The sequence below is a fragment of the Catharus ustulatus genome, chromosome 10 (genome assembly GCF_009819885.2).
Source record: "Catharus ustulatus isolate bCatUst1 chromosome 10, bCatUst1.pri.v2, whole genome shotgun sequence".
In the NCBI taxonomy this organism is placed as follows: Eukaryota; Metazoa; Chordata; class Aves; order Passeriformes; family Turdidae; genus Catharus; species Catharus ustulatus.
The window spans coordinates 22,216,622-22,240,152 of record NC_046230.1 but is presented as its reverse complement, the minus strand read 5'-3'; the positions used below and the strand labels follow the sequence as shown (position 1 = coordinate 22,240,152).

The 23,531-nt window shown below is 46.7% G+C and overlaps 3 protein-coding genes across 3 annotated transcripts; all 3 read right to left on the bottom strand.

The window, feature by feature from the left end:
- Window positions 1-226: 226 nt before the first annotated feature.
- On the bottom strand, window positions 227-2,290 carry RPL22L1 (ribosomal protein L22 like 1). The gene is made up of 4 exons (XM_033068751.1): window positions 2,242-2,290; window positions 1,861-1,953; window positions 1,353-1,474; window positions 227-480 (listed from the first exon to the last, which is right to left on the bottom strand). Exons 1-4 carry the CDS (start codon window positions 2,248-2,250, stop codon window positions 336-338), a joined length of 369 nt encoding a protein of 122 aa, XP_032924642.1. The 5' UTR covers window positions 2,251-2,290; the 3' UTR covers window positions 227-335.
- Window positions 2,291-2,552: 262 nt separating this feature from the next.
- On the bottom strand, window positions 2,553-10,096 carry EIF5A2 (eukaryotic translation initiation factor 5A2). The gene is made up of 5 exons (XM_033069094.1): window positions 9,995-10,096; window positions 9,574-9,771; window positions 8,146-8,250; window positions 6,640-6,771; window positions 2,553-6,388 (listed from the first exon to the last, which is right to left on the bottom strand). Exons 2-5 carry the CDS (start codon window positions 9,736-9,738, stop codon window positions 6,329-6,331), a joined length of 462 nt encoding a protein of 153 aa, XP_032924985.1. The 5' UTR covers window positions 9,739-9,771; window positions 9,995-10,096; the 3' UTR covers window positions 2,553-6,328.
- Window positions 10,097-15,354: 5,258 nt separating this feature from the next.
- On the bottom strand, window positions 15,355-23,160 carry SLC2A2 (solute carrier family 2 member 2). The gene is made up of 8 exons (XM_033068204.1): window positions 23,028-23,160; window positions 22,189-22,304; window positions 21,506-21,668; window positions 20,926-21,113; window positions 19,988-20,092; window positions 17,787-17,888; window positions 17,168-17,371; window positions 15,355-16,977 (listed from the first exon to the last, which is right to left on the bottom strand). The coding sequence occupies exons 1-8, from the start codon at window positions 23,140-23,142 to the stop codon at window positions 16,786-16,788; spliced, it is 1,185 nt and encodes a 394-aa protein (XP_032924095.1). The 5' UTR covers window positions 23,143-23,160; the 3' UTR covers window positions 15,355-16,785.
- Window positions 23,161-23,531: the final 371 nt, after the last annotated feature.

The following is a 23,531-nucleotide window of genomic DNA, read 5'->3' as shown; positions in this document are numbered from 1 at the left end:
GGAGCTGGTACTTTCAGTCACAACGAGCTCTAAAACTATTTGTACCAATATGATTAAAAATTTATTAAACTATACTGAGCAAAGGGCTCAGTTTTTTCCTACTGGGATTGTCACTGGTGCCAACTGAACAGCTGATTCCTGGCAGTGGAAGGAAAACTGCACATCAAGTATTTCCCATACTGTTTTCTGATCAGAATAAAAGAAAAATACCAGAAAACCAACTGTGCTCTGTCCAACAGGGTACAAAATCTTTATTCACCAATAAGTTAAAGTGTTCTTATAAATAGATGTTCTAGTCTTTTGTACTCTGCTCTGAGCATAAAGGCAAGGCTCAGTTACTCCTCAGACTCTGAGCCCTCCTCATCCTGGCTGATCTGGAAGTAGCGCAGCTCGTACGTCTCCTTGTCGGACGCGACAACGCGGAGCCAGTCCCGCAGGTTGTTCTTCTTGAGGTACTTCTTGGTGAGGTATTTCAGGTACCTGAAAAACAGCAATTTCACATCAGAACCTTCTCACTGGACAAGCCCTGCTGCTGTCTGAACTCCAACCAGACAATGTATTTAGCAGGGCAGTATCACAGTTAATTATACCCAGAAAATGTTCACTGTAACAATGAAAGTGTATTTTCACTACAGATATGTAGGAATGTATTACTCATTTGACTACATAGTAAACTGTCAGTAACTAGAAACCTCAGTTCTAAATCTTGGTCTAACATAACAGATTCTGCTGCACCTGTATCAACAAACAAGGGGTGATGCAGGGAAGGATCTGTGCCTCTCATCAGCGCACTCAGCTCTTGTGTGTCCTAACAAACTGAACAGTTTAAGGCATAATTTGGCTTAAAGAGTTTGTTTGCAACAACCCACATCATGCACACACTCATTGTAATACAACTAATTAAATAATCAAACAGCCACCCATTAATTCAGTGTTATTTTAGAGGTCCATCTCCCCCTGATATACTTCTAAGGACCTATATAAAGTATCTCTACTAATATACTTAGAGTCAACATTAATTAGCAACCAAGCCTTGAGTTTTAAAAACTGATTTTTAAATATCTGATATAATAAATCTATTTTAATTACATGTTTCACTAATATTTACAAGTGCTATCAAGGTTAGAGCTAACACCTCTCCAAGTATCAGAAGTGCAGTAATTGGAATTCATTTTGCAGACAAGAGTTGAATATTAATGTGCATTTATGGGACACAGTTTAGTGGTGGATTTGGCAGGGTCAGGTTTATGGCTGGACTTGATGATTGTGAAGATCTTTTCCAAGCTAAATGACTCTGGTTTAATGTTCAACATCCCACAGTTCAAACACAACAGAATGACACCCACACCAACCTTTTAGAAAACTGCTTCTCAGACGTCACTGTGATCTTGTTCTTCAGACGTTCAATATGAACGGTGTTGCCCAAGTTTCCAGTTTTCCCATTGACCTTAACCTTCTCCTTTAGGAACTGTTCCTGTTCCAACATTAAAGAAACAGAACACTAGGGAATGGCACCCTAGGTATGGACTAGGGAAGGGACCCTAGTCAGGAAGCAACATTAAAAACCACCATTTATTTATGTCCTGACAGAAGTACTTAGAGTGCAAAAATATTTTATAGCACGTAATTATAAAAAAAAATCACCTCCGTGCTAAAGCAGAAATTAATTTAAAATAGCGTTTTTTATGGACAGGTATGAAGCATGCTATACAACTAAATATTTTTTTTTAACTACAGGATTTTAAAGAACAGCTGATGATTTAACTCATTTAAAATGCAGCTTTGCAACTGTAACTCAGTTACTGCACCAAGGCATTTATTACACTATGCGTCACAAGCATGAGCAAAACCACGACTTACAAAATTCCCGGAATCAAAGATTCCATCTTCCACAGGATGGGTCAGGTCAAGGCAAAACTTCCAGGTTGACTTTTTGGATTTTCGGTCCTTTTGCTAAAACACCGAAGGATTCCTCACCATTAACAAACCGCGCCGTAAAAAACTTTTACCCAAGGTGGGGGGGACACGCACGGCAGCGGGAGCGCCACCTCCCGGCCAGCGCTGCTCACTGCAGCCGGCTCGGCTCGGCCCGGCCCGGCCGCCCCCCACACGAAGCCCACTCGGGAAAGCCCCGCTCGCACCGGGATGGCCGCCAGCTCCTCACCCGCCCCACAGCTCCCCCCGGCCGGCCCCGCCGCCGCCGCCGCCGCCGCCGCCGCCGCCGCCTCCCCCCGTTCTCACCGGCGCCATGGCACTCCCGCCGCGCCGCTCCCGCAGAAAGGAAGTGTGTCCGGCCACCCCGCGCTTTTATAGCCGCGGCGGTGACGTCACCGCGCCGGCGCGCGGTGCACGCCGGGAAGCGCCGGCGCTCCCGGGAAGATGGCGGCTGCGGGGCAGGAATCCCATGTGGAATTTCCCGGCGTTGTTCCCGCGGCCGCACGCCTTCCTCCTCCCCCCGCACCAACCGCAACCGCCCCCACCCCGCCCTTGGAAGTGGCTGCGAATCCCCTTAGCAGCCCCACCGCGCTCCCGTCACTGTAACCAGCACCATCTCCCCACAGCACTGACACTTTTATTATTTCTGGAGCAAAACACACACACACGTACAAATCTTTCCCCTGATCGTTTCCACGGTTCGAGAACAGTAACAGAGCTTCCCCAACAGACACCGGAGCTGCAGCGGCGCCCGGCTCGCACCGGTTAAGGGTCGGGTTTGTCCCACGAGCAGTACAGGCCCGGGAGCCGCAGCAGCCGGGTTTGCTTACAACACACAGCACAGGACAAGAGGGGTTCTGCGATACAGCAAAGCACAGCAAACATTTCCTCGGAGTTCAGCAAACCAAGTCTCTCTCGGATGCCAAATACTGCAGGGCCGCAGTGCAGGTGCTGGAGAGGCTCCGACCGCCTCGTGCTGAGCTGCTCCAGGATCCACACCTTCAGAAACATTCCCAGCGGATACTCGAAATATCCTGAACAAGGTCTCTTTATAGCCTGAAGTTTAGTTCTACTGTAACAAACTACATTCTAATTACTCAACCCAAAAAAAAAAAAAAAAAAAAAAGAAATAGTGGGATTTATTGAATTTTGAATTCTGTGAGACTGACCTGCAGTAACCATAAGAGTTAGAACTGTCAACAAACTTGACTTCTTTACAGATTATGTAAAATTATCTGTATTGTGAAACTACAGACTGTGCACCGTTTCTGGGTACACTTCAGATTAGAAAAACCTGCAAGAGAAACAATGAACTTCAGCTTAAAAAAAAACAGCCCTGAGAACATGGCTCAACCAGCAAGAGCCCAGTTGAAAAACCACCATTATAAGCAAAAAATTAGAAGGATCTATTGAATTCTCAAAGTATTATTTGCCGACATTTGAGGCAGGAAACACTGCAGTCTTTCCAATTGTGTGAAGTAGTAAGAGAAACTCAATGAACAGGAGCCATAAAAAAAAGCATTATTTGGAGTGGAAATACCTCTCACCATCTCCCTGTGTTCACAGGCTTTACTCTAAGCAAATGCCATCAGCTATAAGAACTTTATGGTTTTGACACAATTTAAGTGTTAAGACAGTAATACAGAACAAATACACTGGTAAGATTTGTTTTAAAGTAAAGCTATGAAAGGAGAACTTCCCTAAGCACTTGGTTATGGATATTAAAAATACACATCTCTATGGACTACTGATCACAAAGTTTGTTGCAACGATTCTGACAGGAAACTGAAACATCTTACTTCAGAAAAAAAAAATGCCTCAAATACATATTTTAATTTAGAAGCAACTTTTAAGCTTACTGAAACTTGGAGATTATGCTTTAAGACATGCTTATGTACCTATGGAAAACTTCATGCATGATGGTCTGCACTTCCATGGTGTCTGAAGTGCTTCACAAAGACAACTAAGTATGTAAGAACAAACCTATAATGAAGTATTTAATCATTTAAATCTTGCAGAACTGAAGGTTGCAATAGAAGGACATCTGAAAGTCCCGAGCAGGGCTCTTCCAGCAAGCTGAAGGTCATGAAACCTCTTATCTTCAGATTGCTGTAGTACCTGAAAACTCCAGTCAGGCCAGGACTCCACTTTGAAGGAACAGGGCTTAAACCAGCCCTGTTCCCAGAGAGCTTAGTGCGAGTAACTGCTCAGATTGTGGGCCAGTGACATCAGGTACCTGTCTTCCAATACGGTTTTAGAGGACAGGCAGGAACCTGAGAATAGACTAAAGCACTAGCAGAGCAAGGACAAATTCAAGTCTTGAAGTTTTCAAGCATATTGGAAGTATTTGTAACATGGTGATAGAACTTGCGTTAGTTTGACATAGCAACCTGTGACTTCCCATGTGACACCACACAGCTCAGCTTGCTGTCAGCATCATCAGCAATGGCTACAGTCACCTCCAAAGGCAACAAAGCCTGACTTCCAGGTACCAGCTTGATGGAGAGGCAGAAGGGAGCACAGTGCAGGCTAGCCTGAGCTGTTCCTCATCCACTTCAGAACTATTCTGGAAGCATTTCAATCTAGAGATTCTTTTAAAAGCAGCTTTTCCATTTCAGTCAAGGTGCTATTTATAGAGTTCACCTGCAACATGTTTTGTGCTAGGCAAGAGCGTGTGGCAGGTCCTACCTCTGCCAGGTGTCCCAGGTAGCTGTGCTTTATTACCAGAGTGTATTTATTGCTGTCTTTACCTCCACTGGTACTGCTCTCCCTAGTGTGGGAAGTCTGTGGACAATGCATACTTCTGCCACCTGCATTACACCTCCAAGGTTTGCTAAGCCCTGCCCCAGTGTTGCCAAGAGCAGCTCAGGACAGTTGCCATAAGCCCTTCAGGGGACTAGAGAGTACAAACTATGAAGCTGAAAACATTTTAAGCAGTTAAGAGCAGCATGAAGTCCAACTCTGGCTGCCAAGTAGTGTGAATTGTGCGTGCTGTCCGGGGCAGCTTCTGTGTCATCCTCCATCAGCCACTGAGCATTAAGGCAAGTTCATGAAACAATTTATCAACTGTGAAGAGATCTGAGCCATGGACTAAGGAAGTTTCCCGACTCATGAAGAGTCACCAAGTCTTACAATTCAAGTTGAACACCTTAGACAGGAGCAGGTTAATTATCCTTCCATAACTATTGCTGTGAAGCCTTGTTAAGCTACTAAATAGAGGCATGCATGCGTGTTGCTATGACTCAGAACTCCCCAGGACAGGAGCCAGCTTCCCTAACTAGGTAGCAAGTTATTTTTTTATAGTGAAGCCATGGTTGTTCGGTATCATCTGTCAAGTTTATGTTTTGAAAATACAATAGTTTTATTTTTTTAAAAAAGAATCACATGCATTTAGTTTAGGCTCAATGCTACAGTTTGTCCCACTTTCTGAAAAATGTGTGGTCCCTGTGCTACAAAAATATGGTCTGAACCTGAAGGTTAAAACCTAAAGCTGGAAGCACTGCAACAGATTCCCATGGAGTTTGTCACCCTTTTATAGTTTAAGATAAATATAATAAAGGAAAGCAATTGAACTGCATTTTTCTATTTTATTTTTCAAGTCTGACAAAGGCCTCGAGTGAAAGTCTATAGCTTTAACATCCATTCTCACCTTTGTGTCCCCTTGACCTATCTATGTCTTATCTACTCAATATTCCAACGGCCTGCCTAAACCACAGGTAGGCTTTTTTTTTTTTTAAACCATTTTATCGTTACAATAAGCCAACAAGTTGGCAAAGAAGAAAACAGAGGTAATACAGTTTAGTTGCACATGGCCACTGGGGCTTGGTCAAGCCAGCTGGCATTTCTGATCACTTGAGTTTCTTGGTCTAAAAGTTGTGATTGGCACCTACAGTTCTGCAAGAGTCCCAATTCACAAAGTACTTAAGCTTTAAAAAAAGGAAAAAAAAAAAGGCTACTTTTTATTGTCAGTTCTACCTAAAGATGTCAAAAAAAATACTATTTGTGCTCTAGGTCACTTTATAATCCTAGATACCTACCAGCTTATCTAAAAGCCCCTGAATACTGTATTTTGTCTGTTCATACAGACAAACACTGTTTTGCTCAAGCAAATAAAAATATATCCACTAGTAACACCTGATTGGTTTCTTAAATCCATAGCTGAAACCCACAGGAATGTTAAAAATAGTTACAATTAAGGAATTAAAATCTCAGTGATTTTGAAAACTGCCAGTTAGCCTGCAACACTAATCCAGAATCCAGCACTGCTTTTTAACAATTCAAAAAGGAAATGAGGTTGCTTGTGAAGGCCAGAGCTTTGGTGACAATAAGGACCAAATTTATAGATCTGTGGTTTGTCCAGACCTGAGCAGTTGCCCGAGCCTGGCGATCTTCTTTACTTGCAAGGCTTTATGGCTACAGCACATTCTTCATTCATTGCACTTATGACAGATATCTGGAAGAGAAGACACAGAGGTGAGCTACAGCCCAAGCCACAGGAAGTGCTGCTCAAAGTTACAAACTTTCACACTTTAACAATCAATCCCTTTTGATGCTCCAGTACAAATGTCCTACATCTCCAAGGACCAATCCACACCCCTCAAACCCACTCTTCACAAAGAGATACAAGAGGTCAGAGTAAGAATTCTTCATTGTATCATCAAGTGGGATTAACCAAAACTGGTCTTGTCTGCCCTCCTTACTTACCTGCACATCTTCATTGGCATTGAATTTTCCTTCTATTTCTTTGCCAAGATCCCCTTCTGGCAACTTTAGATCCTCACGGACTTCACCACTTTCAGTCAGCAGGGAGAGATACCCATCCTGAATACCTATCAGCTGCAAAGAGAAGTTCATTTTTAGAAGTTTAACGTCAGCAGCCACCAGCAGGTAGTAGCTTAATGTAAGCAGAAGGCAGTGAACTCTACCTGTTACAATAATTCTCTAGTACTCTGTAACAGTTAAGAACCTTATTTAAATCCATTTTTAACAAAAGTTCAGTGGGCTGAGAGTTAGGGCAACTGTAGCAAAAGGCATCCTGCTACCAAGAACCAACAGAACTCTGCTGGTTACTTCCTAGTAGGTGGGAAGGAAATGTACTGCTTCCAGTGGTTCAGTTTTCTTCATGGGTGAATTAGAAACAATAACTGGAATGATATTCCCTCAACAGCACTGCTTGTATAAAGTGTAAAAATACACAACAGTATAACTATGCACTTCTGTATCTGCATCTCTACAGTGAAATACTACCATTTACATTACACACTAGGCAACATCCACCAAGCCCTGGACCACTTTTATAGTGCTGGTTTCAGCCTAACCAAAAGCCTGGGCTTAGGAGAATGGCTATTTTGACAGAATTTCTTGGAAGATCTAAGCCCTAAGACAGGCTGGTCACACTCTATTCCAACAGTACCAACTGTCCTGAAGACACTAAAGACTGTTTGCTAAAACACTGAACTTAGCCTTTGTCAAGCAATTGCAGCTTTCCAGACTATGAGGATGTGTCAATTCCTGACCAAAACTATTCCCAATGAAATGCGAAGACAGCAAACGTGTTGCAGCACGATCTGAACTTTTAAGAGCTCACTAGCCCTGTCACAGAAGACATTACAGAAGTTGTTCCCTTCATACATACATTTCAGTGCAGAGTTCAGGAACTTTAAAACTATTTGATATCATCTGAAGCCACTTTCCCCACAAGGAGCAGAAAACACTTTGGCAAGTTAAATTTCACATCATTTGCAGTTTATGACTGTTCTGGGAATTCATCTACCCCATGTAAGAGTGAAACTATTAATGACAATTTATGCTTTGATTTAAATTTAGTTATGTGAGATCTTGTTTCTGCTTTATTGCAGCAGGGAAAACCTCTCTCCATATGCTAAAGGATGTTAGTACCACAAAGAATCCAGAAGTGGCCCTATAACAATAGGTTAAAAAGGCATGGTATGAATTATGTCTATTACCTGTCATCCTTGAAGACTGCTACTCTGACCTGAGGTTGTTTATACACTAAGGAGCTCTCTCTCCACCAGCGAGTTTCAACAGTTTTAGCAATTCAGTAAATGCTGTGAGTTCAGCTGTGTCATGTCTAGACAAGTGAGTCTCATTAATTCTGACAACAGTACTTTATTGAGAGGCAAATTTGGGGATGAAAAGAGTTTATGTGTGGTACTAAGAGTATAAAGCCTTGCACAACTGTTAACTTACCTGGTAATCATTCCTCTTGATATTTGGAACATCCATGTTATGAGTTGATGGGCAAATATCTTCGTATTTTTTACCAGTGAAGATATCAATACCAACCAAATGGACCTGTAAGAGTAGAAAAAGTTTCAGTTACTGTTGGTCTTGGAGAAGCAAGATGTTATTGCCATCAGTATTGCTGGTTCTACTCCGTTTCCTATGAGATCATGTGCAATCCCAGATTGTGCCTCAGCCCTTTGGTTGTGGTATGAAAACATCCCTCACATCAAGAGGGGGCCTCTCATTCCCTTCCACAGCACATTACAGAAACCCTACATGAGAGCAAGACCAGCCACTGTTATCTTCCACTGCCTTCTGTAGATTTACAGCAGCAAGCTAGGAGTTCACAGTAGTTAAGAACATGTTTATTTTAAGATCTAGCTGTTCTAAGAAACAGGCAGTTAAGGGGAAAATAGGTGGTCATGCACAGAGATCACAGCAGCTCCCACCTCCCTTTATGCCAGCTGCACTGCTTGCTTCAGCTTGAGTTTAGATGACCAGTTTAACCAGTTCTTCTCAGGTCCTGTTTCTGTATTTAAGAAATTTGTATCTGTCTATCAAAAAAAGGCATTAAAGAAAAGAGGAAGGAGAAGGGGAAAAACTAAGAAGAACTTGGTCTACTCTAGCTTGGACAAACCCCACTCTACTCCCCTACACATATGGCACAAGGTTGTGGAAACTTAAAAATCTCCTTAGTCTGTGCTTCTAAAAAAATGTCTAAACTCTGATACACACTCATCCTAAAGTGTGGCCGAGTGAATGAATGAAGGATTTCAGCCTTGCTCCAAGCTCTGGACAGCTGCAGGAGCCAACTGCAGCCCCAGACAGTGGCTAAGAACATCCCTGCTGGGACACGGGCACTCCGCTCTCAGTGCTGGAATAAGGAAGGAAGCTGCGAGGCAAAGGCAGCAGAACAGGCCCAGAAAGTACCGAGTGTCCGCGGAGCTCCGGGTTATGTAACACAGCACGGGCACTCCTGGTCTCACACTGCAACACTAAAAGTCTGCCGGCACGGGCAGACACAGAAGTGCTCTGGTGGGTAGTGACAGCACAACCCAACCACGCCCTAGTGATTTCATCAGCCCCCCTTCCAGAACTTACTCTACCCCCACTACAGAAACTGGTTTTGTCACTATGAGCCTAAAATCCTTCTAAAAAAAAAAAAGCGTTAAAGAGTTAGAGTTGGGAAAAAAACCCAACCCTCCATCTTCAATCCTTCCTGCTTTACATGACTGAAACCCCTTGGGCCAGCTCTGGAGTGATGAGACACCGCTGCGAGAAAGGCAAAGGCGGGACACGGAGCCAAATGAAACGCTACACCCTTCCCTGCCGGCCAGCCGGGAGCCGCAGGAGCGCACACTGCGGGCACACAGCCGCGCCGGCAGCGCTCACCTTGGCGTGGCCGTGCTTGCCCGTCTTGGAGGTGGACATCTCCACGATCTTGCAGGGGCGCCCCTTGAGCACCACGAAGCCGTTCTTGCGCAGCGCCGAGCACTGCATGGGGTAGGTGGAGGAGGCGCCGGCATCGCCCGTGGTGAAGTCGAGCTCGTCGGCCATGGCGGTGCGAGGGGGAGGACTGGCGGCGGGGGGCTGCGCGACAACGAGAGAGGGTCGGCTCGGAGCCCTGGCGATGGGAGGGGAGAAGGGAGACGGCCACGGACCCAACCACCCACCGCGGGGAGCGCAGGCCGGGCCCCCCCGCCCCGCACACGTGCGCGGCGGGCGGGACCCGCCACGTGCCGCGGGCCCCCGGCCTCCCGCCCCCGGGCCTGCTTCGCCCCCGCTCCCTTCCCGTCCCTGCGACCTCTGTTACCTTGCGAGGAGGATCGGGGGGTGCCGGGGGTCGCGGCGGTGCCGGGGCAGCGGGGCGGCAGCGGGACGGGAGCGGCGGGCGCGGCGCACTCGCGCCCGACACCACTGCGGCGGCCGGCGGGAAGGGGCGGCGCGGGCAGCGCGCGCACGGCCCGGCCCCGCCCCCCGACTTCCGCCGCCGCTCATTGGCCCGCTGCCATCCCGCGGGGGGGCGTGGCCTCGCAGCCCCTCACCCGAACCACGTGCCGGCGGCGCTTCCCCTGCCCGCCCACGCGCGCGCGGTGGCCACGCCCCCTCCCCGGCCCGCGCGGGGCGGGCGCGCTCAGGGCGCTGCGGAGGCGCCGCTCCTCAGCCGCTAGGCGGCGCCGCGCACCGCCTCGTCCCCACAGTCCACAACCCCGCCGCCATCTTGGGCGGGTGAGGCGGCCGCGGCTGCCGGGGATCGGCTTGGATACGGCTGTGGGAGTTAGAGGAACGTGGGGGGAATGCGTGTCCTCAAAGTGTCCCCAAAGCCGTGTGAGACGTGTATGACCGTACACACGAAACTCCTTTGTCCGCCTCGTGTGCCTCCTCTCAGAGTAATCAGAAACGAGCATTTTGAAAGCATTATAATCAGCCGAAAGGAAGGGAGATAGCCGAAATCCTTAGCGAGGGCTTCTGTTTGATATTCCCAGTAACGGTGGAATTATTAGTACTGGAATACTGTGGCCAGTTCTGCAGTCTCCACCATAACAAACAAATGGATCTGTTGGAGCAGATCCAGGGGAGGACAATGAAGATGATCCTCTGTAAAGCAAGTCACCATTAGGGTTGTTTAGCCTGGAGAAGAGAAGGTTTTAGGGAGACCTTATTGCAGTATTTCCATATATAAAGGATGATTATGTGTAAGATTGAGACTTTTTAACAGTGACAGGACAAGGGCCAATGGTTTCAAACTGAAAAGAGAGTAGGTTTGGAAAAACTGTGCATGTCCCATCCTTGGAAGTGTTCCAGGCCAGAATGGATGGGTTTTAGAGCAATCTGATCTAGTGAAAGGTGTCTGTGCCCATGGGAGGGGTTTGGAATAGATGATCTTTAAAGAGATTTTCCAATCCAAAGTATTCTGAGCTATGACACAGCGCTCGTCCTGTCCAACAACCATTCCCTGCGCTGCCTCAGGAGCGATCTGTGGCTATGGAGACCTGACCGTGGGGTCCTGAGCAAAACAAGGCCAAAGGACTGTTTTTATAAATCCCTCCTAGTCAGATATCATAATACTGTGAGCTGTTTGAGCTTTCCTGTGGGGAGCTGCTGGCGGATCGGCCCCAGCTCTGCAGGTTGGCCTTCAGCTCACCTACAAACACAACAAAACCAGGAAGATGCAGGAATTCAGTGGCAGCACTGTCAGCACCTGCCTCAGCCATCACCACCACAGGCTGCTGTGTGCTGTCCTACATTTTTTGCCCTGAGACCCTGACCTTGTCAGCTGTGCTCCAGTGGGGTAGCTACAGAAGTCACTTTTAACATCACATTTTTAAATGGTTCACCGTGAGGTGTTTTATTTAATCTGTGTCAATTTTTGTGATTTGTTTGCCTGTGGTCCCGCTCTTGGTTACACAGATCCCAAATTGTACAGCCAAGGAGTTAAGTTTGGCTCTCATTTCATGAGGCCCCAGCATCATCTCTCTCCTTTACTTGGGGTTTCTGTGGATGCTGCCTCACCCAGCCTGCTCTGGAGATGATACACTTTATCCTGCCCATTTTACTGCTGTGTCACTTGATAAGGAGACTCTAGGGCATCCTGCAGCATGTGCAGTGTGTGTTTGTTTACCTGCAAGCGTGTGACAAGTTGCACATGCTCTCGGGCTTTTTATCTTCTAATAAAACACTTTGTGAGAAAATGACCAACTGTTCTGAACCCAAACTGCAGCAGCACGGTGCTAAGCACTACTGATGATTTTTTTCCCTAAAGTATCAGTTGATAACTTTGGCTGGTTTTCCACAATTAACAGATTCATTTTGAATTACTTGAGAGATCTTCTGGGCTAAATGAAGTCTTCTTACTGAAGTACAGCTGTTTTTTCAAACACAAAACAAATATTGCAATACAGCCTTTACTTGATATTCAATAAAAAAGATTGGAAATCCAATTCATCAGTTATTGCCTGCAGGCATCGTTCCTTTGTCTGGATCAACATTAATTTTCTAAAGTGTGTTTCTTGATAGTATTGTGATTATCCCACTTTTCTATACAAGAACAGCAATTTGATTCAAAGCATATTTGTAAATAAAATTGCATGGCCTTTCACATTTAAGAGTGTTTTCTTTCCAATGTTGCACAGCTGGATCACACCTCTTTTCTCTCAAGTAAGCTCAGGATGTTATCAAGCTTTGCTTCTCTTACCTTCACTTTAAGAACTTAGTGAGTTGTATCTGTTCTCAGTTATGTTCTGGAGAAGTGTCTGATGCCCTAAAGCGCTTCATCAAGTCCAGCCTTGAGAATACACATTTCAGCCAGTGCTGGCGTAGGCACCCCACCTCGTTTCCAGAAACATCCCACCTCGTTTCCAGCCGTCCCACGAAGGCAGGAGGTGGTGTTTACACCCCTGGGCCCTGGGGTCAGGTCACACCATTAGAAATGCCAGGTCGTGAGCGGAGTGGTGTAAACAGCCCTGCTGCAACCTGAGCAGTGTCTGTTTGAGCTGCTGAGCTGACTTCCCTGGGATCCCACCGTGTCCTGACTGTCGGGGTGAGGGTTCACGCTGGCTTGTGAGCACAGCCTTGAGCAGGAGGACGTGAGAGAAGCTGTGGATCAGTGATCCCCCTCCACAGGACAGTGCCACGCTCAGTAGCCCTCAGAGCTCCTAGGTACAGTGTGTTTGTGTGACAGGAATGGGGTCAGGGACCCTCTGCAGTGACCTTGCCATAGGTACTCACTCTGCTCCCGGCACTGCTTTATTCCTGCCATTCACCGTCTGCTTCCTGTGCTGAGCCCAGGTCTGACAACCCAGGGAATCACCCTGGGCACACACTGGGGATCAGAGGCAAGTGGTGACAGTGCAGTGACACCGGGAACTAACAGGAGCCACTGTAATTGTAACTTCCCCACTGGGAAGAAGCAAAGCACAAAGTAACTCCAGCTGTTCTCTCCTCCTGGGGCTGGAGCAGGGATATCCCACCCACGACCTGCGAGGACCTGATCAGAGAGTCACAGAGCCACTGTCTCTCTGAACAGAGCGCAGGGAGGCAAAACACAGGACACTACCTAAGCCTCGGGTCTGCAGCTGCATCTACAGCCTGGAAAGTTTAAGGACTGCTGATCTGCAGCCAGAATTTATTGCCTCAGTGCTGAGGAGGAGATTCCTTCCCTTTCAGCACAGCTATTCAGACTGTGCTTCTGGGTAAAATTTGCCAGTGTTGCTTCAGGATTTAGTGAAACACTTGAGCACACTCAGTTACCTTAAATTTAATCTGATGCTTACACAGTCTGCTGGATCCAGACCTGATATCCTAACTTGAAATTCCTCAGCTCACATAGATTTCCGGTGAAAGATAAGGACATTGAACACCTCAGAAGATTCATCATACCTGAAAGACTTTGTCCCTGCATACGTAGTGCTTGGGTTAGCTTCATCATTATCAATGTTTGATTCCAGAGATAGAGGGTAGTGCTTCTCAGTGGTGAAAAACAAGTTGAAGTGAGGCAGAAAAACCTGTGATAAATTAGTGTGGAGAGCGTTAATGGGGCCAAATGTCCTGAGTTTATTGAATTAGGGAAGTCAAACTAATTTTAAAATTAAGCCTAGAGAGTGGGAGACTAGATACCGTTGGCACAACAGGAAAGTCTTAATGGCTGTTGTCTCAGCACATTAGGAAAACACTGTCAAAGCTCTTGCTGACAAGATGCTTTCTCAGGGATTATTAATTATATTGCATTATTAGCCAGGCATGGTATGAGAACATACTTAGCATGTTACTAAAATGCAGCAACCATTTAGCTAATAAGTTTGACTCGGTCTTTTAAATTTTCTTAATGATTAGCAGCTTAGTAAAACTGTAGTGGTGAGAGATAAAAATAATGATTCAACAAGCTGTGTCTCAAGAACAAGTTTTAACTGGAACTTGCATGTAGCAAGGACAGATAAAGTATACAGTCCTAATTATCAGCCTGATGGGATGAGACAAAAGTAAACATATCGTCAGATTTAACTAACTCTAATGACCCTGTCCTGCACTGGCATATGGTTAAAGTGATAGTAAAGCCCAGCTTGATCCTTCACTGCAGCCATGGGGAGGACAAAAAGCCAGCAATGCCTTACCCTGCTTGTTCCATCCCAGGCTGGAAAACTCCCTTACCTTCCACATGGCAGCTGCTGCAAGGAAACACAGCCTGACACACCATTTTCCTTAGGTGGCTCTGTGGGAAGTTCAGTGCTTAGCTGTGGGCAACACTAATGCTGTGGGCTTTGTTAAACTGATTTATGTGCTGAACTACAGTAACTGGACCACTTTCTATTGTCATTCAGCAATGACACAGGAAAACAAGGACTGACTGCTCAGGGTTGATCAGTAAGGCCCCTCACAGCTGAGCTGCTGGCAGAGTCACTGATGCCCCCCAGACAATAGGACAAAACTTAGCTGAAGTTTAGGAAATCGTTTTGTACCCCCTCTATGATAACAGGGAACCCAGCCTGGCTGGGCCCTCAAAACAGCGGCAGATCTGCTTTGAGCCTCACTTTTCCCCAAATGCTCCTCCTGCCTCTCATGCCTGGAGAGGCCCCAGCCCAGGTTTTAGGCTGCACCAGCACCATGCAAACAGAGGTGCTGCACAGTGGGGACAGCTCGGGTCAGACATTGGCACCCCTCCTATCAAGGTTCATCCTAGCCCAGAGCCGGCTGCCACCGGCTCCAGGGCTGCCTCCAACCCCAAGTCTCACCTCTGTTTCAAACAGAAGTAGCTGAGGGCTTGCACAGCTTTTACCACCTGTGAGCAAATGTGTCCTGCTAGGAAAATAGCTCCCACCTGGCATTGGATGTATGTCTGAGATGTACAGAGGGGGAAAAACAGCAGCGCAAGCCATCACATGTTGTAGATGTTGTTAGTCTTTTATCTGACAGATCTAGATGACAATGCTGATTAGCAAGAAACCTCTTTTTTTCTCCATTTTGTGCATTCAGATAACCCATTATATTTAACTTACAGTAAACACTGTGGAGAGCTTCTGAGCCTGCTGTGGCTGTTGGTGTCACCTGGGGGACATGTGTGCAGCACACAGATGGACAGCTTGGCACAGACCTTGCTCTGCTGTTCTCAGCCCCAGCCTGGGCTCTGGTTCCAGCAGCCCTGCACGTCCCGTGTCAGACCTGGGTCACCTACCACTGCAGCACATGACAGCACTGACCCAGTTCTACTCTAGTTAAATCCCAGCAGTCACTCCAGCAAAGCCTTTGGTGCAATCTTACTGCTTCAGTGCGCACACCAGGGCCAGGCATTTCTGCCAGTGCACCTTGTGGCTGCACTTCCCATCACTTGGAAATGACCAGAATTTGCTGTAGGGTCTAAATACCAAGAGAGTAAAGTCTACAAAGGAAAAGATGTTCAGGCACATGGAAAGGAGCATGAACCTCCCCTAAAACCAAACCTATAGCAGCAGTGTGACCCTCCTCAGCCCATCTATTTTGTGTTTTTCATTATATTCAATCCTCTGTTACATTTTGGCCACTGCTTCACCAGCAGCCATAGTGAGCACACAGTGACCAAGCAATGCTGGTATTTCATCTCTAAATAAATAATGGGTTTCTACCCTGAGAAAGTTGCTAAAAAGTAACCTGGTATCACAACAAGGAGCATGCAAATCTTAAAAGTCAAGCAGAGAGCAGGCTTTTACAATGATTCCAGTCTATGCCCCCAAAAAAGGAAGAAAAATCCTTGGAGTTTGATTCTGCCACATAAAAATGTCTTATAAAGAAGCAAAAGGAGCAAAACAAGGCTATGGAAACATCATGACCTCCTGCTTGCATACTATCCTGGCTGAAGCACACCCAGCCAGCAAAATACTAAGTGATACAAAATAGGAGTTAGGCAAGTGGCACCTTCCAGTTAACCTTCCAATACCCATTTTGTCTTTGGGTCATCATTAATTGTTGCTCTATGAGCAGCCTGAGCCCTTGGCTGGATCTGGAGCCTGTGAGCCTTGAGCACTGTATGAAAGGAAGGGAAGGAAGGTGTAGATGGGGAAGGAGGTGCCTTGGCAATGGGCTCAAGTCTCTTCACATGGGGACCAGGAGTGCCCAGGCATTTTGTGTGATCAGTGTTATGCTGTGCCTTGTGTTGCAGCAGTGAGAAGGGGGAGAGAAGAGGCTTCCTGGAGGGAAAGAGAGAGCTAAATAGTCTGGCTGAAATGTAGGGAAAATGCCCATCAGCCCAGCCAGAGTTTCCAAGATTCTCAAAATACGCTTCATTTTTCCTTAATTTCAGCTAAGAGACGGCCCTGCTCAATGCCATCTGGTAAGGACACTGTCCCACTGGGCTCTTCCAGCAGAGCATTGACATAGACATGTACCATACTCCTCCTGTCCTTTCCCTGGCTCTTCCTGTAGCCCAGTTGTCCCAGGTGTCTCAGACTAAAATGCCAGGTTAGCACCTGTGGCTGGGAGGTGTGAACCGCAGCAGCCAGAAGGAATCCAATGGATGAGTCCCCCTGGTCTGCCAGCTGCAAGGTTTTTGTGAAGTGAGACTTTTGCCCAACATTCTTCCCATGGTGCCTGAAGGAGGTGTGTGCCCAGTCCCTCCTTTCTGGGTGCATGGGATGTTTATGCCTCCTCGCCGCGTCGCAGGTCTTGCAGCTCCGTCATGGCTTTGGCCGAGAGCTTCTTGCGGCGGAACACAGCTGCAATCTCCTCAAAGGACTTTCCTTTCGTCTCCGGTACTTTGAAGTACGCAAACAGGAAGAAGAGGAGGAGCAGACCCGCGAAGATCGCAAACACGTATGGTCCACACAGATCCTGCAGAGGGAAAGTGGGAACAGGGGAGACCACCATCAGCACCACATGGATAGCTTCCCCTTCCTACCCTGGCTGGCTGAGGAGCTAGACTAGGGGATGGAAATCTGGGAGGCACATTCACACCCTGCTGGGCTGCTTTGGGGGCCCAGCAGTGGGATCATTTATTTGTGGGGTTAAAGGGATTTCTTACCGCTATGTACTGGAAGCACATTCCCACGATGAAGTTGCAGGCCCAGTTGCAGAAGCCAGCGACAGCGATGGCAGCAGGGCGTGGGCCTTGGCTGAACAGTTCAGCTACAATAAACCAGGGGATGGGCCCAGGCCCCACTTCGAAGAAGATGACGAAGAGGAAGATTGTGACCATGCTGACATAGCTCATCCAGGCAAACTGGCTCTGCAAAAGGTTGATGTTGTAGTCCCAAAGCAACTCTAATCACTTATCACTAATTACTTTATTTAGGCTTCTTTTTCAGAAATTTTTTTTTATTCAGACAGAGGAGGATTGGACATGAATAATTAAGGTTTTAAACTCTTGTGCCAGGTGCTGGCTGGGCATGTTGTGCCAGGATTGCTTTCTGGAGGAGTTCACAGCCATCAGCTCAGCAGTTACTTTGAGCCCTCTCCTTGCCTACAGCACAGCAAAATGAGGCAGAATGGCACCCCTTAATAATCAGGGTGTTCAGCAAAGGAAGCCACCCCTTATTTGCTTTTTCATCTTGACGGGAGCTTGCACCAATGCTTTGGACTGACTTTGATGGGATCTTCTTTTGTTTTCAAACCAGGGAGAAAAAATGGAGAGAAATCCTTACCAGGAGCACAAGCCCAACTGTCATGGCCACGGCGCTGACCAACATGCCCATCAGCCCTGCCAGGAACAGGGACCGCCTGCCCGCCTTCTCCACCAGGAACACCTGTAGAAACACGTGCAACAGCTCAGTGTCCAGCACCACCACTCTCAGGATCAGGTCCATTAGCAATAACCAGCCTGCTACCATGCCACACTGCTCTTTTGCTCTTTTAGCTCTAGTGGTAGAGATTTATGTGCTGGTTTCCAAGTGTCAGAAACTCTTCTGGTGGCTGCTGGGAGCCAGACTGAGCAGTGACTGAGCAGTCACCCTGCCAAGGGCAAGCCAAAGGCACACACACTCAGAGCCCACGCATTTCCAAGCTCTCAGGACTTCACACTGCTACTACACATGAATTGCTGACTGTGGACTTTCTTTCCCTTTTCTTTTTTTCTGCCAGGAGCTAAAAACTTACTAGGTCTGCTTTAGTTTGAAATCAGGTCACATCACGGGCCATTGCACCTTGCCTGTCCTAAGGCAGGGATAGTTGTGTAGCAGCTGCAGTGAGGATTTTTCCTCCAATCACTCCCAGATTCCTTTTGCTTCCCTGGTAGTCACAAAGCTTAGTTTGCTCCTTTTCAGCTCCTCTTGGTGGACTCCAATCATGTCACCCAGTTTTTGACAGATACCTGATGTACCAGACACCTCACCTGGCAGGGAGCTGTAGGTCCCTCCAGAGGACAGTGCAGCTGTCCTGGTCTAACCATGCAGCAGCCTCTGAAGCTGCCCACTCCTTCCCCTCTGCTTGGAAGGACACCTCTGGCCAGCAGCTCCACTTTTCCTGCCATTGCAGCCATGATTTACACTTCCCAGAGATGTCTCTTTTGCTGGAGGCTGCTCATGTGCTGACACGTGAAGTTGCAGAGGATGAATCTCTGCTCCCTTCTCCCCTTTCCAAGGTCCACCCAGCTGTCAGTGCTTTGCCTTTTGATCGGGGTCTGTCATTTATTGACAAAAGCAGGTAATTTTTAAGTGCTCATGGACAAAAGAAGCAAAGAGCAAATGCCCAAGGCTGCAAGTAACACAGCCCTGGGGTGGGGATTGAACTGCAGGACCCTTCATGCTGAAGAAAGGCTTCTAGCTGCACACCTCTGTGCCTGATTTCACAATAAACAGCACATTTTTCTCCTCGGTATGGGGCCTATGATAGACTTTCTCTAAGGCAGGTTCACTTCAAGACCTCCTCTCTCACACATGCTGGAGTACAAATGGTTTGGGTTGGAAGGGACCTTAAAGATCATGCAATTTCAACCCCCTGTCATAGGCAGGGACACCTCCCACAAGACCAAGTCTGGCCTTGGACAGTTCAGGGACATCTACAACCTCTCCAAGAAAGCTGTACCAGTGCCTCAGACCACCCTCACAGACAAGAATTTTTTTCTAATATATAATCAAATCCTCCTCTCTGTCAGTTTAAAATTATTCCTCTTTGTCCTAAATCTCTTGGAGCTGTGTATTTCTGCCTTGCAGCCAGTCCTGCATCGTGTTGATGAAAGTCCTTTACTCCCTAAATCTCTGGAGAGATATGAGGGAAATAGGCTTGCTATTTACTGATACTATATTAATGACCACATTATAAAACTAATTGCCAGCTGATAGGAATTGTATCAATCCTCTCAGGAGAGAGACAAATAAAGGGAAGGTCTGTGGAAACAGAACATCCCTTTATTACTGAAGAGCCCTGTCTAGATAGGATGAGGATAGGTGCTGGATTACTTTTATTACTGTGGAATAGCCTTTGGATATCACTCATGCAGGTGCTATGTACACACAGAAAACAGTTTGAAAGATAACAGGTAAGAGCACACTGGGAACTGATGACTTACCCATCACAGCCCTCACCCCCTACCTGTTCCCTGCAGAATTGCAGTCTCGAGGGCAACTTTTATTTTGGGGGGAAATGCAGAGTTTTCAGTTTCCCTGAACACCGTGGTGCAGTTTCCACTCACGAGGCATTCAGCAGTGCTGATCGATAGCAACACACTCTATGTCAAGGTTTGAATTTTCAAATTAAACTTGCCCAGGGAATGATTTTTCCCAGTAAGGTGTTCAAGGTCAGTCCTGCAACACTAGAAATCCCAGCTCCAGGATAAAATCGTGTTTCAAAACCACACTGTACCTTATGTGTCTTTGTAGTCACAAAGGGGACAGAAGTGTTTACTTACAGAGATAACAGTGAAGACCGTGTTCACCACTCCAACACCGATGGTTGCATAAACTGGTTGGTCAACCCCAGCTCTCTCAAAAATGTTTGTGGAGTAGTAAAAGATCTATCAGAATACATCAGGATGAAAGATTAGGCAACAGGACTGGTGAAACTTTTTGTTCTCATGAGGGAAGAGTTGTACTTGCTTGGCTGAGATGTGGCGTAATTTAATTATGATTAATTTTTCAACTTTTAATGGCATGTTATGATGATTAAAGCTGAAAATTTTGTAAGAGCCTGAGGGAGTTAGAAATCCTTTTGAAATTCCCCTCTTGAGCTACTGCATTTGCACATTAAATCTGTTTTCTTCTGTGTAGTCTATGTTTAATCTTAAAATCCCGATCACCAGCACTGAGCACTCAAGATAAATATCTCAGTATGACCAAGTTTTACATTAATTTAAAAATATTCTCAATGCAATGACTCCCATTTCTTTCTTCTCTCCAAGAATAAGGTGATTCCTTTCTGGTCAAAGTTTAGGGCAGGAGGTAAGGGTGGCTGGTGGATGGGGTGGGCATGGCCTGGAGCCGAGTAGGCTGTTAAATGGTGATTTCTGCTATTCCAGGAGGTGATGCAAAAGTGGTTCAGCTAAAAATAGCTAGAAAATAGTGATTCTGGGGTGATGTTATTAAAGAGAGTGAACTGCTGACAAACTTGGGTAGGGGGAGGGTCAAGGGAGGGCTCAGTATGGGCTTGCTGTGCCAGCTGGTTTTGTGCTGGACTGCCTCCCACCCTTCTCCCCTCCTGCCCTCCCACAGCCAGCTTGGCACAACCCAGGAGACCACTGCAACCATGGGAAAGCCTTCTTTCATCCTTGCATGACTTGGATGGAGCCAGAGCTGCCTTTTCATGCTCAGCATGGATCTCTTGAGAGACAAACATTTTGGGGAGACTCACCGCGTTGATTCCCGAGAACTGCTGGGATATTTGCACCATCAGTGCCACAATGACAGCCTGCCTGTACTTGGAAGAGGTGAAAAGCTGTCTTATGGAGACTTTCTTTTCACTAGCAGCTTCTTGCTTTTCCTTTTCCATCTCTTCAATCTCTTTCATTGGATCACAGTTTCCTCTAAGCCTTTTCAAACCTTAGGGAAAAAAAAATTGACATTTTATTTTCAGTGGTAGATAAGTTGTATGTGTAAGGACAAGAATCTCTTTAGGCAAAACTCAAGATAAGCCAAGCACATGAGGGTTCCTATGGCACATCCAAAGATCCAGGGTGCATCTGCTTGGTCAGAGGCAGCTGCAACAGCCCTGAGACATCACTCTTAAGCCTCACCCCTCAGCAGTGCTGCTTAGTCCCATGCAAAGGTCTCAATAGTTTTTGATCCAGAGCTAGTTTGTATCTCAGCAGCTCAGAGCATGAGATGGAGCAACCACAGTCACATGTGAGTTCTCACCCAGGCTTTTCCTTCTCTGTTTTATACTATGTACAGAATAAAAACAACTCTATACAAGCCCAGAATGTCTTTCTTACTTTTTTTAGCTTCCTGCACCTTCCCCAGTTTGATGTAAAGGTATCGGGGGCTCTCAGGGCACAGTAAGAGCAGGAAGAACTGCAGCAGGGCAGCCACACCAGACAGACCAAGGAGCAGGGGCCACATCTCGTCATTGCCCAGAAGAAAGTCTAGTCCAAGGACCTGGAATAATTAAGGCAAATTTGAATGGATCATTTGGCACCCTAAGAAGAGAAAGCAATTGACCACTATGGTGTTTTGGAGTGACAAGCTGAAGAAAAACTAGAAGCAAATACCAACTCTTTTTCTGGATGTGTTTGTTTTCTGTACATTTATGTGCTCATTTGTTGTGTAGCTGGGACTTGTGGGAAAAGCTGATGGGGGCTTGGGGCTCCCTGCTTCTCTGAAGAAGCCATTTTTGAGAACCTCATTATCAGGGGTCATGCTTACAATCCAGGCTGACGCTGATGAGATGCTTAAAAAATTCCTCAGGGAGGACAAATTGTTTGCAGAAGTATTTTTTATTTCTTGAGAAGTGTCTTTGTTAAGACACATCTTACTGAAGGCAGGGGTTTAACCCCATTAGAGCAGATTGTTTGCACGCTCCTTCAGTTTTGGGGCAGAATAGTGAGCAATAGCCTAGTATGTCACTGTGGCCTTCCTATTTGTGAAACACCCTCTCTGGATGTGTTTTCCTGCTTACCTGGCTGATGAGGATGCCAGTGACGATGGCGAGCTGGTGCAGCGTCCCCAGCGCTCCTCGGAGGGCCGTGGGAGAGACCTCGCTGACGTACATGGGCACGAGTCCAGAGGAGAGCCCTGCACCAAGCACACGCGGGTGTCACCTCTTCTAGACAGCTCAGCAACCAGCAGAAACCACTTCCCAAATGGGAGAGGAGGATGGAGCCTGTGTGCTGCACCCCACACCCCACCGAGCCCCTCCTGCCTGGCTGGGAGCCACCTGCACCTTGGAAAGGTGCTGGGATGTCCCTGCATTCAGAGCCCCAAACTGGGAAACCTTTTTACAGACACACACATCAGAGCACAGAGCAGAGATTGTCTACTGGGAGAATTATCACAGGGCAGAGAGCCTTCTTAAAACTTGACACCTCAGAGTGGAGTATTGTGTTTGCATACCAGCAACAGTATAAAGAGCTGTTACTTCTAAGCTATTTTTCTAATGTAATTCCCAATTATTTGCCAGCTATATCCTCTCCTGTGCTCCCTGTCTAGGGAACCTGTTTAACCAGCCTGGCTAGTGATGTGCTCTTACAGCAGCCACCAGCAAGACCCATCCTTGAGATACAGAGGGACCTGCTCCTTTCTAGGATATGTAAAATGAACACGATAGACCCAACCCAAATACTTCTGGGAAAGATCCTGGATCAAGAAGAGCGAACATAGAGGGAAGAGGAAAATTCTCACCTGTGAAAACCCTTCTGAATTAAAAAAAGGATTAAAAAATATGGGAAAATCTGAACTGCAGCCCTGAAGCATGCTACCAAGGAGCTGCTTTCAGTGGCTGCCCCAGCCTGGACTCACCACAGTACAGCCCTGTGACCGCTCTCCCAGAGATGATGAGGATGTGGGATGGCCCAAATTTCGCCAGCCCCATGAGGAGGTTCCCAGCAATGGAGAGGACATTCACCACCAGCATGGCTTTCACCCTGCAAGGCAGCAGCAGCACAGCTCCTCTGGCACCTTGCTCAGCCAAAGCAGCCATTGCAACACACAAGAAGAGCTATGAAATCACTTAATCAGTACTGCAAGGGGAAAAACAGTGATAGCAGGCACTGCAAAATATGGGGGCCAGGGTACAGAGTAGTTAAAATGATATTATAAATTATACTTTACATCCTGTGCAAATACTTCCTTCTGCCACAGAAAAAAAGGGGGAATTCAGAACATAATCAAGGCTGCTCATCAGCTGTTGTCTGAAATGCTCAAGTTGCAATAAAATATCTGATTTGTAACTGAAGATTTTAAAAAGCCCAACCTCTGTGATGGTTGAAACAGTATTTTGGAAGTTGGGATGGTTTTTTTTTC